The 12051-nt window shown below is 45.1% G+C and overlaps 1 protein-coding gene across 1 annotated transcript in view; it reads left to right on the top strand.

The window, feature by feature from the left end:
* cox10 (cytochrome c oxidase assembly factor heme A:farnesyltransferase COX10) overlaps positions 1 to 11848 on the top strand; it is a 40474-nt gene extending 28626 nt beyond the window's left edge. Inside the window, exons 5-7 of the mRNA XM_069664299.1 lie at positions 3070 to 3140; positions 7492 to 7724; positions 9472 to 11848. Of these exons, the coding sequence (XP_069520400.1) occupies positions 3070 to 3140; positions 7492 to 7724; positions 9472 to 9902 (735 nt within the window). The 3' untranslated portion in view covers positions 9903 to 11848. The remainder of the gene's footprint in view (positions 1 to 3069; positions 3141 to 7491; positions 7725 to 9471) is intronic.
* The last annotated feature ends 203 nt before the right edge of the window (positions 11849 to 12051 follow it).

The raw sequence follows: 12051 nt of genomic DNA, 5'->3' as shown, positions 1-12051 counted from the left end.
CACTTTAAGCACAAACTGGAGCCAAATAAGGAGTGTTGTTGATCCCTGCAGTGAGAGGTTGGGTGTTCCTCTGAAACTCCAAACTATGACAAGAAATATGATCACTATATTTTTTCTATTTTTAGCCATTCTGGTTTTGATCACAATATATATAGTTTCACAAAGCTGCCAGTTTAAGGTGTACACTGATCACAAGAAAGGCCTGAAGACACAAGGCGGTTTATAGGTGAAGCTTCAAAATACGGCTGATTAACATGAGCTAAATGTTGTAGGAGCTAGTTTCATTGTTTTCTTTGTGGGCGCGGGAGCACCTGACCAATCACAGGCAGGATTCACATATAGGTAGCAGGTGCTTCACTGTCCGGTGATGCACCAGGAAGGGGACGCAGGTTTTTACCAGGTCAACAAGAGGCAGCGTGGAAATGTTTGTTTGCTTTGAACTGGAATAAATCCACTGAATCGTGTATCACGACTGGACATTCAACTCCTTGTTACCCGAGTACGACCAAACTGGAGCGGTGCATCAGTGGCCTTTTGCTGAACGTAGATATTTTAAAGAACATCCTTTTTTGTTACCTTTGACAAATAGCATCTACAGCTGTCTAGCACACATTTATAAGAATATACAATTTAAAGGAAAAATCATTCAAACTGGTACAAATTACTGAGTTAAGCCTTTAAGTACCAATGTCCCAGACACAGCATGTCAAGCAGTCTGCAGGCTGAGCTGCCTCTAACATTATCTCAGCTTGTTTCTATCAACTCAGATTTTTAGGTTATGATTCCCCCGTGTTGTTCGTTCACAGCATTTTTAAAGGAAGCCAAATTATCCACTGAGGTCTCCTCCTCTTCAAAACAAACAGAGCCAGAAACCAAAACAAGTTAAAACACTAAGTAAAGCACTTTCAGGCTAATAATCTGTGTCTCTCCACTAACCTGAGGACACAGGATGTCCAGTGAGGGGGCTGCTAGCCGAGCGGCCGCTAAAGTCCGTTTAATTGACGTCATGTTCAGATTTTCAGCACACAATGTCCTCCTCCTTGAGGATAAGTGTTACTGTCACTTTTGCTTTTGTGCCCCCTGATTCCAAACATCTTTATCGCTTTCATAGGGGACACCCACTTTCTCCACCGGCAGCTCAGACTATGCTTTGCAATTGGAGGTGGGCGTGTCCTCATGTACATGTACTTCACATGCAAGCAAAAAAACACTAAAAACGCTATTTCTGTTGTTTAATGGACTCTTTTATCCGTCCATGTGGAGTAAAGTCATCCGAGGGTTATAATTTTTATTTTTTGAATATTATCATGATCTAATTTGAGATAGATGTATGCCTAGCCCTGGTCCAAGTCTCATTTAAAGGGCCAATTTGCCGGTTTTCAACCTCCTATTATGGGGAGCTAATGCAATTATGGTAGACAAAAAAGCATTTTCTCTCTGTGCCTTTGGAGGATGCAATCCGCTTCTCCAATGGGCCCTGGAAAACCTCCGCCAGAGGCCAGGGAGCTCGGGAGCACTACACTTCCTCAATCTAGGACGCCCGCCTCTGATGTCATGTCTCGTTCAAAATCGTCAGGTTTTAAATGTGGATTGCAGACCTGAAGATTTTGTAGACGAAGCACCGGTTTGTTCTCATCGTATTTCTGATTCTATTCCGCTCTGAGCCATTGGCTCCTGTCAGAGGGAGGGCCGCAATGCACGCTGGGTGTTGTAGGAATCTAGAATGGGCGAAACCACAAGCTGTTTGTACGACTTTCTGCACAGCTATGGCGCCAATTTCAAATATTATTGCTTTTATCGATGACAGAGAGCACCAGCTTTGACTGACAGTGTTTTTTTCCAGGGGTGAACTGCTCCTTTAACTCAGCAACAATGTTAGGAAACATGTTTGATCCTGTTGTGGATGCTTTGTATTGGAAACTGAACTCCAGGCCTTACTGTGGTGTTGTGACATATCTTGTTCATCAGAACTTAAAGGAGCAGCTCACTCTCTAATGTTATACGACATAAAAATCTATATGACATAACTTCTCTACCTTCCACCAGGAGTTTTTTAATGATATGCTTTCCAATGTCTTTAGCGCGGTAAATCTGGGAAACGGGCTTTAAGGAGAGAGAAGTGGATTATCTGTTTATTAGATATTTTATATGGACCGTATATCACAAGATATGGATCTTAATATTCTGTGGTCTAAGTGCTTTATCTGCTTTCTTCATTAGTCAAAGGCTCTTATGCAGGCAAGCAAACAGACGCATGTATGTGCCACACACACGTACACACACACACACACACACGTACACACACACACACACGTACACACACACACTCATACACACACACACAGATTAGCCAGTTCCTGCGTTTAAGCACCCCATGTGTTTGCATTTTAGTCACACATTGCCAATCTCATGGGAGCACTTTGAAGCGTACTCCTCCAGAGCAGATCATAAAACAGGAGTATAAGTAGTTTTTCACATAGTTGTATCCCAGAACGCCCCCAACCTCCACCTCCGCCTCCGCCTCCCACCCGACAGCTCCGCGCTCCACCTTCCACCTCCAGTCCATTTACTGTGGAGGTGCAGGGAGAGCGTTCGGTTCAGAGGTTTGCAGTGTTTAAAGCAGCTCCCCTCGCGTTGTTTCTCTCCAGATGTTGCACAGAAAGACTCACAGAGGCAGCCGAGGTGGAGGTCATGTGATGGTTGTAGATTTACCAAGTTTATTTACATTTCTGCGAACGTAAACACGAGTAAGACTTTGCAGGCAGAGAGAAACATACCAGAGGGTCCTTTTCTTTCCTTTCACACTTTGGTTTGTTTGCATCTCCAGAATGATCGCCTGCTTACTGTACACAACTTAAACTTTGAGTTTTCTAACCCACATCTCTCTTCGCAAGAACCACAAATTAAAAATGCGCATCTGTATCTGTTAAACTCAACTTTCACACCCAAAATGAAACGTCCTTACTGCTGCTGCCTGCTGTAGTTTTTGATACAGTGTGTGTGCATGGAAAAAGATGGATGTGTTGGTGCGTGTTCTACATTAACCTCCATGTTGTTCTGTCTCCACAGTACTTTGAGGTGCCCTTCGACTCCAACATGAATCGCACAAAGAATCGTCCGCTCGTCAGAGGACAAATCAGGTACAGTTTCCTCTCTTTGTAATTATTTAAAGTGATCATCTCGAAGATTTTAATTAAATAAATGTCTGTTAAGTCTCTATCTATCACCTAATGAGGTCACACAATGGTGATTGAGCCTGTGGCCCACTGATGAAAGCCTTTGCATTCGCAGTATCACAGACTGGGTGTCACAAGCGGCGCCCAGTTAGTGAATTGTTTCCATCACCCAGCAGTGGTTGGTCTGCCAGAGAGGGTAGGCGGAGCTAAGCAGCTGCTTTTCTGCTCTCTGCAAGCGTTGTGAGTAAACAGTAATCTACTATGGCTGAACAAACAAAGAAAAGATGGATGACTACAGATACAACTTCAACAAGAAGTGAAAATCCAAAGAAAAAGAAACAAACTCGACGCTCAGATGAAGCAAACAGTCTAAAAAGGAAAGCGACCGTCAGCCAGGAAAATCAAGAGTTACAACCGGAGCCAACCGTGGACGTCACACATGCAGCGCTGTCTGGATATCTGGGAAGTGTGCTCCCGCAATTACCGTTTATCGCCATAGGTGCCGCCAAAGAGGACAAAACTAAGATCTTTGAGATTACAGCTTTAACTGCATTATTCTCAACAAATCTTCTGCATGGAACTTTGTCACAGCAATCCTATTAGAGCAGTTTTTATTCCATAAAAAGAGAATGAAGAGTAAGTGGAGAATGTACGGGAGGAGACAGACAAATGAGCTCAGCATGAGTTCAGTTCAGTGCAGAAGCAGCCGAAGAACACTACATGACAGCGACTGAGACATTCTGTACAATTCATCCTGGACGGATGACAAAGTCTGCTCCTGTCCTCGTGCTCACTGACCTCAATCCTACCTTGTCTTGCTGAGGGACATTTTACCCGGGATGAAACATGAACTAAAAGCTTACGTCCAAGCACGTGTGTGTACTAGAATGCAATATTTGAATAAAGATCACCCCTCTGTTCTGCTTTTAGTTAGCTAATACAAACAACAGCAATGCCTGCCAGCAGCGACAGCCTGTTGCTTTACACCTGTCAGGTGTGATAACTGCTTGTTATCAGATAAGGAAGGGGGAGGAATTACGTTGAGGTTAGGGTGTAGATTACCTCCTGACCACCCTCACTTTGCTACCTCCACCGTTTAGATGTGAGATAACCTCTGCATTAGAGCTCAGTGAACTGCGTGCATTACCATGCTCCTGGAAATGTGGCTCAGCGACTGCTCGTCTCTACCTGCCGCTTCGGGAGGCTGCCACCCTTAAGCAGCAGGCAGACGAGGGATAGTCGCTGATGCGTGAACCAAAAGACAGACAGACCACATGTCCTCTTCAGCCAGGAAGCTGCTGTAAAAGCCTCTAAATGTCCTTGTTGACATAAAATGATGAAACTCATTTTGCATGCAGCTTAATACCTCTTTTACTTATTGATTTATACAACTGACACAGTGTCTTTGGACCTTGACCTGCAGCTATCTCATCCCACTTTCAGGAATTCTCCACTGACATCCTGTTTAAAAAGTGGACTCTGGTGCTCTTGAAATGTTGATTGAAGACGTTCTCCCTGTATAAACACGTCTCCGTAGCTTTCAGCCCGTTCCCTGACGAGAGGCGTGTGTCTGTCTCCGAGTAGAAACATTAGATCTCTTCAGCGCTCTTTGTCTGTCCTCTCTCACTCGTGTAATCTTGTGTAGAGACGGCGAGCAGATGGGAGGCTGGACTGTCCTGTCAAACAAGCCATCAGAAGGCCACATTGTACACATTCTGCACGTCTTCTTCGGCACAGTGCGGGAGTCTGTCTGCAACGAGATGATGTCAGCAGTGGAAATAGTCCCATTGTACGTCAGGACTACAATAGTGACTCATCTTTCCCGGTTTTGATTGTTCTTCTGTGAAATGGGGATGACATCTCCTGTCCTTTGTTGTGGTTTTAAAGGGTCTGAGGCATGTCATTCCACATGTGATGACGCTGAACAGCTTTTAGGTCGGTGTAAGAGGAACACAGACGATGAGTTTTAGCCGCATCAAAGAGGGGACAGATAGCTATTTTGTTATTACCTTCTGATCAAGTTGTGCCAATAGTTCCCCCGAAGAAGACTTCTATCACTTGACAAAATCACATCCTATATCCTGGTTCTCTTACGAACACTTTCCAGAGCATTCAGCTGCATCTCTCAGGCTTTGTCAGCCATTATTAACATTACTTTGTAAAAGTACTTGAACACCAGCTCCACTCATGTTTTAAGACATATAAAATACCCTGCTTGAAATAATAAATTCTATCTGATCCTCCTTCTCCCTCATTAAAAGTTCCCAAATCTGCATAGTCCCCGCCCCCTCCGGCGCAAAAACAAAACACGTCTCAGCCATCGTTTAGTGGCGACTTGTTGAATCTTAGCTAGCTTGAAATGTAATTAGGAGTATTAACGTTAGTAGTCAGTAGTGAGTTTGCAAAAATTACGATGGCGGTTACAGCTGGCTCGCGCATCGCCAAATTGGTTGCCATAGGTTACACATAATGATATGCATAGCGTCACCCCGTCCATTAACGGGATTGGCTCCTTAGGTTTGTGACGTCTCAAACCTGCCAATCTGAAAACGTGTTGTTCAGCCTGTCCTTGGTACACTGCAGTTTAAAAGCAGACAGGCCCAGCCATGGAGATGACTGCTGATGTTGTCCCTGATACGTCTTGTAGCACATGAAGAACACCACATGGAGATGTACAAGGTTAAACACTGGATTTTACTGTGCTAACAGTCCGTCAACTGCTTTGATATGGTTAGATTTTAAAGCGCACGCTGCCTTTGTTTACATTTTCCAGGGCAAAAATTTAAAGTGAGTGATACATTTGAATTTCTGTTAAAAACCACCTCTGAAGCATGTTCAGGACAAAATCAGCCAAGACTTTGTCCACAGGGGGCGCCACAATCAACACAAGCCAAAAGTTCCTCACAGGAGCTTTAAGGAATGCTATTAGGACAGTTAAAATCATGTACTTGGATTAATATAGTTAGCAAACTGTGAAACATTTCAGTATGAAGTTAAATACTTCCTGTAGTTTAGCTCTAAGCACACAGCTCAGCTAAAGTTTCCCTCCTCATGTTCTCACCTCCTGCTTTCTCCCCGAGTTTTACCATCTTATCCAAACGTAACATTTTCCTTGGTTTCTTTGCTAGTTCCACATAATTTGTCGAGACAGACTTTTTGACGTGGATCTCTCGCTGGATAAGTCTCTTCAGGGTGTTCAATAAGTGCTTTATTTTCTGGCTGTCGATACAAAAATAATCTGTGCATGGTTTTGGAAATAGTCCTTATTTTTTCAGCGTCTAGACTTTGTAGGTTTTATTGTCTATTCCAAGTTTTACAACATTTCCGTAAGCCGCTGTATTTGAGGCAAGGCTCCTACATATTTGGAAAGTTCAGAATTGTTGTTTTCCACACTTCCACCAAGTTTTAAGTAAACTCCCTCGTGTTTTATGTTTGGATGCTTGGCCTTGATTGTGGTCGAACCAGGCGGCCACATCTTTGGCTTTCTGTCTCGACCTTCCCTTCGACTACCTGCCTGATGTTAAGGCTTTAACCAGAGGACGGTAAGCCCACCTCAGGCTATGTGACGCACTCCCTACCCGGACCCCCAGCTGAGCCACCACACAGCCACATTGTCGACAGCCTGTAGTCAGCCTGCACAGCCCCACCTCAGCCCACATGAAACAGACACAACACCACTAATCACATTAATGCCCTGATCGCTCCGCTCGGCCGCCCCACCAAAATAAAAGCCCTGTTTGCTTTTTTTGAAGAAACGTCCTGCGTTTGGTCAAGATTTAAATCTCTCCCTCCCTTTAATTTATGGAGCATTTACTGGTGAATTTGAACCAGATTTCACCATCACTGCTTCCAATAAAAGACGAGAAGAGGAGGAGGAGGAGGAGGAGGGAGTCTTCATCCGGCTAAAAGCCTGAGCCGTAGTGGTTTTTCTTCAGCCAGTTTTGATCTCTGGAGTGTGCAAATGCTCTTCATCTCGCAGGGCTACTTTTATTCCTGACAAACTCTTATCAGATGAAGCTTCCTCTAAGCCTCCCGTTTTTGCACGGCTGCTGACTGTCAGTGTGTGGCCCTCACGGGTCTGCATAAGAGGTGTGTGTGTGTGTTAAAGGTGTGTGGAACTATCTTCGTCTTATCTGCTGTCTGCACAAGCCCACAAAACTTTATCATCCTGTAGTTCCCATGGCAGGGACCGGCTTTTGTCTGAGCCTGATCTGAGTGTTGTAACTTACCTTTCATCCAAAAACAATAAAACCATCTTGTAATTTATTTCTCTTTTGATTAAACTGATTCTCACACCCTCTTGTTTTCTCTTCAGTCCCCTCCATGCAGTCTGCTTCGCTCTGGCCTGCGGCGTTCCCGGAGTCGCTCTGCTCACGCTGGTAGTGAACCCCCTGACGGGCTTCCTGGGTGCCCTCAACATCTTCCTCTACACCTGCTGCTACACTCCGCTCAAGAGGCTCAGCATCTCCAACACCTGGGTGGGGGCGGTGGTGGGCGCGATTCCTCCTGTCATGGGCTGGACGGCTGCCACAGGTTGTCTGGAGCCAGGTACGACTCAGCAGCTGAGATAAGGGCTGATAGTGGCCAGGCGGATGTCACCCTTCTTAAAGCTTTATTAACACACTCCCTGTAGTGCTGTCACTGCTGTTCTGGTGGAGTCTGAATGTTCTTATTGTAGGTTGCTTCGGACACAAATGTAATAGTAATTTTGTGAACAGACTCGGGGCTCGTTCAGCTTGTTTGCTGCACACATGAAGTGTTCTGTTATGGCGACTGAACGAGATGTGTTTATTATGCTGCTGGCGCGTCCCTGAAATGCTCATGAAGTCAATAATTCATGCTACAAATATTTGGTTTTGTTCTTTCATCATGTTTAATGGATTTATTGGCTTTTCATCTACTCTAGTATGAGATTATACAAACAGACAAAGGAGATGCATCTCTGCAGCGTTGTTTCATTTTGACAGTTTAAAATCATGGTTTTATTTACTTTTAAAAGAAATATAGGGCTGCACGGTTATGGGCAAAATGATAATCACCATTATTCATTTTAGGGACACTTTTTTTATTGTACTTTCACATTAAAATAAACAAGACAACGCTTTCAGTTCCGCTTTGTGCTGCATCAAAGTGAGACTTACAATTAGGTTCTTTATCTGACTTTGGTGCATCTTCTAGAGGCCGAAACGGTCGGTCTGTCTTTGGGAGTTGGGTGGCTTCGCTGTCATGGATGTCTGACTTGACGCCGGACAAAGACGGGCAGTAGCGACGTTACTCCTCTTGGCCTTCACAAGCCCCTTTTACACTGCCAGCTCAAAGCGGGGTTATCACGCCTCTGTTACATCTTGTCTTCTATGTAAAACACACGGAGGCGGAATGATGCAGTGAAGTCGTTCCACCCCTGAGCCAACATCAGAGGTAGTAACAGAGGAGAAACAACGTCGGTGTAAACAGCGGAGCCGGCAGGGTGGAACAGCGGCGTGTGTGTGTATTTAAAGCACACACTCTTTGTTTACACCTCGCGCACGTTTTGCTTCTGCAACGCCGGAAAGTTGTGTAAAAAAACACACACTGGGGCGGCTTTACGCTGGCGTTGCGTTGTCCGATGTAAAATGGCAAAGGCTGCAGGATGGCGGAGCTTCGTTGCGGCGCTGAGGTGGAACCGCAGTGTAAAAAAGGCCTTACACTCATCGTACTGCACTTTGTGGATACAGGTTTCATTCTCTCTTTGCCTATAATTGTTTCATGCTTAACATCACTTGCCCAAAACCTGAAATACCTCAAAACAACCGATGACGAGCCGTTACTGGGGACCGGTGTTTCAGTTTAACGAGTGACGTGCTCTCTTCCTCTTCCTGATTTGATACGCAGCAGAGTTTTCTACGGGCGGAGCATTTTAAACGTCAATATCGTCGTCAATCAATTATTTCATCGCGGGTCAGCCTAAATCGTGATCGGGATTAATATTGGATTGATTGTACAGCCCTGAGGAAATATACGTTTTTATAAACTACAGACACTTCTCTTTAAACTGTACGTTTTATAACAGATGAAGCTTTTTCAAAGAGGTGTCGTCATGGAGTTAATGGTCTTTTATTTCCACTGTAAGATAAAAAAAATACTAACTTTTATCCTAAAATCGACAACATAAAACTTTTATTTCAGCTCTTGGCCTGTACTTCTGCACTCTGAGTGTGAATTACACGAGCTGCACGTTAATTTGAGTCCCTCAGACTCAGATCATTAATCCCCTCCATCCTCTCTCTTTCATCTCCCCCTCTGTCTCCCCCCTCAGGTGCCTTGTTGCTGGGTGGTTTCCTGTACAGCTGGCAGTTCCCCCACTTCAATGCCCTCAGCTGGAACTTGAGGGAAGACTACTCTCGCGGCGGCTACCGCATGATGTCGGTCACCCACCCCGGCATGTGCAAACGTGTGGCCCTGCGTCACAGCGTGGGTCTGATCGGCCTCTCCACGTTAGCACCCGTTCTGGACGTCACCACCTGGACCTTCCCCGTCATCTCCCTCCCCATCAACATGTACATCAGCTTCCTCGCCTTCCGCTTCTACCGCAAGGGCGACCGCAACAGCGCCCGCAAGCTGTTCTTCTGCAGCCTGTGGCACCTGCCCATGCTGCTGCTGCTGGCGCTCACCTGCAAGAAACCACGCAAAGATGCAGAGAGTCCGGCTCTACCTCCTGCTGCTTCACCCCTCGCGCTGCAGAGCTAGCTAGCTTCATAGATAGAGACCCTTTATTTAACTGAGATTCTTCTTTAACCACTTGTTGTGCTCGGAGCAGCTGGACGAAGGACACAATATTTTAATCTGTGTTTGATTTAACCCGACGGTGCTCGCTGCAGATGAGGAAGTGAGCTGGATCAAAATAGCTGATTTACAGAAAACACAGAATTATTACATCAGGTTGTAATCATTTCACTATGTGTGTCCTCACTGTAAATATTCTGTATTTATTCATGTAGGGGTCCAGCTGTTCCTCTCCATGTTGTACATGACTGATGTTAAATGAGCCTGTACAGTGTCAATTGCTCCTGTGGATCCACGCAGGGATCACTGCCTGCAGAGAACGAATGAATTGTGTAAGAGGAAATTTAATGGATTATGAAAATTAGGAAGAGTTTTGTCAGTTGAATCGGTTGACAGTTTAGTTTGAAGCTTCAGTTATTAGTCTACTGAAGTCCTGTTAAAGTAAGCCATAACATGAATCTTCTTCAGTTAGCCGTCAGCTGGACTTCTAAACATCTTCAGCCAACAGCTCTACGAATATTCGTCTCCATCGTCTTTAACTTTGTTACCTAACCTGATAAAGGATTAAAGTCACTTGATGTCTGGAAAAAGAGAAACGAGCTGAGCTAGAGTTAGCCGCAGCTCGGCTCACAGTCCTCGAATCCCTGAGGAAAGACACAAATATGTTATCATGAGACTGCTTGAGTTTGTTTAGGAGAGGTGGAGGCCTCTGCGGATGATTTGGCTCCCTGGTTGTGAACAAGGAGCACAGAAGGAATCCTAACCTTGAAACAAGCCGAGCGCCTAGAAGACAAACTGGTGGCAGCTCGGCTCACAGCCCCTAATCATAACCCATGACATCCTGTACTTGCAGAAGAGCATCAGAGGAACACGTGTAAAAGGGCCCGATCAGACGGCTTTTTTTGTTGTTGTTTTCAATGAGTGGGAAGCTTTTTGCGCTTTTGAATTGCTTAAACTTGCTTAAACTTAAATGGAGAGACAGGCCTTCTGTGGGGGTGACGACATCAAGTGATGGCCGTGATCTTTCCTCTTTCTGAGGGTCTCATGCACCCACACGGATCTCTGTTTCCCTGTGTGTAATGTGTTTGGGAACAGCTTCTCCATCAAAGCCAGAGCAAGTGCCCTACGCCTGCCCATTTTTACCGACATATAACTGATCTATTGAACACAAAGTTAAATATGTTAGCTAGCCAAAATAAATGGGAACAGTAACGGTTAGATTGACAGCTAATGATTCGGTGGTTGCCTTAACAACTGTAGGCTTCAACAGTAAAGGCAGTGCGGTGCGCCTTGCGTTCAGCAGGCTCTGTCTGATCGGGCCCTTATCTCCTGGGTTGTTTGTTTGCAGAGGAGTCCTCTGCAGGTAATTCAGCACCTGAGAAAACACCTTGTGACAATTAAAACCGAAGAGCAGACTCGTTTGGTAAAGGTTACAGCTCGCCGTGCTGTTGCTCCTGCATGCAAAATGCAGAGATTCAACTGACAAAATGCGAGGACACGATTTGAATCATGGAGTTTTAGGGGACCGCCCTAATCATAAAGCTAACAGAGGATTTGTGTTTGTGTTTCAGAGATTGAAAGCAGGACAAATATGTACTTACTCTGACGCAGCTGTTCTTTGACTTTCACCTCAGCCCTGATACTTGACAGTTAGTACGCCTCATTGTATTTTGCTACTCAGCGAACACACTGATGGCTCATTTCTGTAATGCAACACGGTTAATTCAACACGGTTGTTCTGCACCAAAACAAAGGGAATAGTTCACCCCTGTGAGAAACACAAGGGCAGATATTCTCTTACAATAAAACACGTCATGATTGTGATTCTGTCTTCTGTGTCATCATTTACCCGTCTGATGTTTCCACTTAAAACCCAAGTTAGAAATTGTGCGTGAAATGCCGCGTACCTCTGCCACAGCTCGTTAGGCGATGGCGGCGGCGGCGGTGGCGGTGGTGGTGGTGACTCCATTTAGATTTAAGTTTCAATTATAGCCTTAGTGGATCTGCTGGCTTTAAGCACAATCTCCATCCCTCCTATAAGCTCTCTTTAGCAGGCCACCTCTGCACCTGTCAGTCAACATGTGCTCCCCTTCCGCCCTTTACCCCTAGTTTT

This window comes from Semicossyphus pulcher, unplaced genomic scaffold, assembly GCF_022749685.1.
Source record: "Semicossyphus pulcher isolate SPU_LCO1_2020_fin unplaced genomic scaffold, fSemPul1.0.p SCAF_16, whole genome shotgun sequence".
Taxonomy (NCBI): Eukaryota; Metazoa; Chordata; class Actinopteri; order Labriformes; family Labridae; genus Semicossyphus; species Semicossyphus pulcher.
Note: the sequence above shows the minus strand (reverse complement) of the source record. Positions and strands in the feature narration are given on the sequence as shown.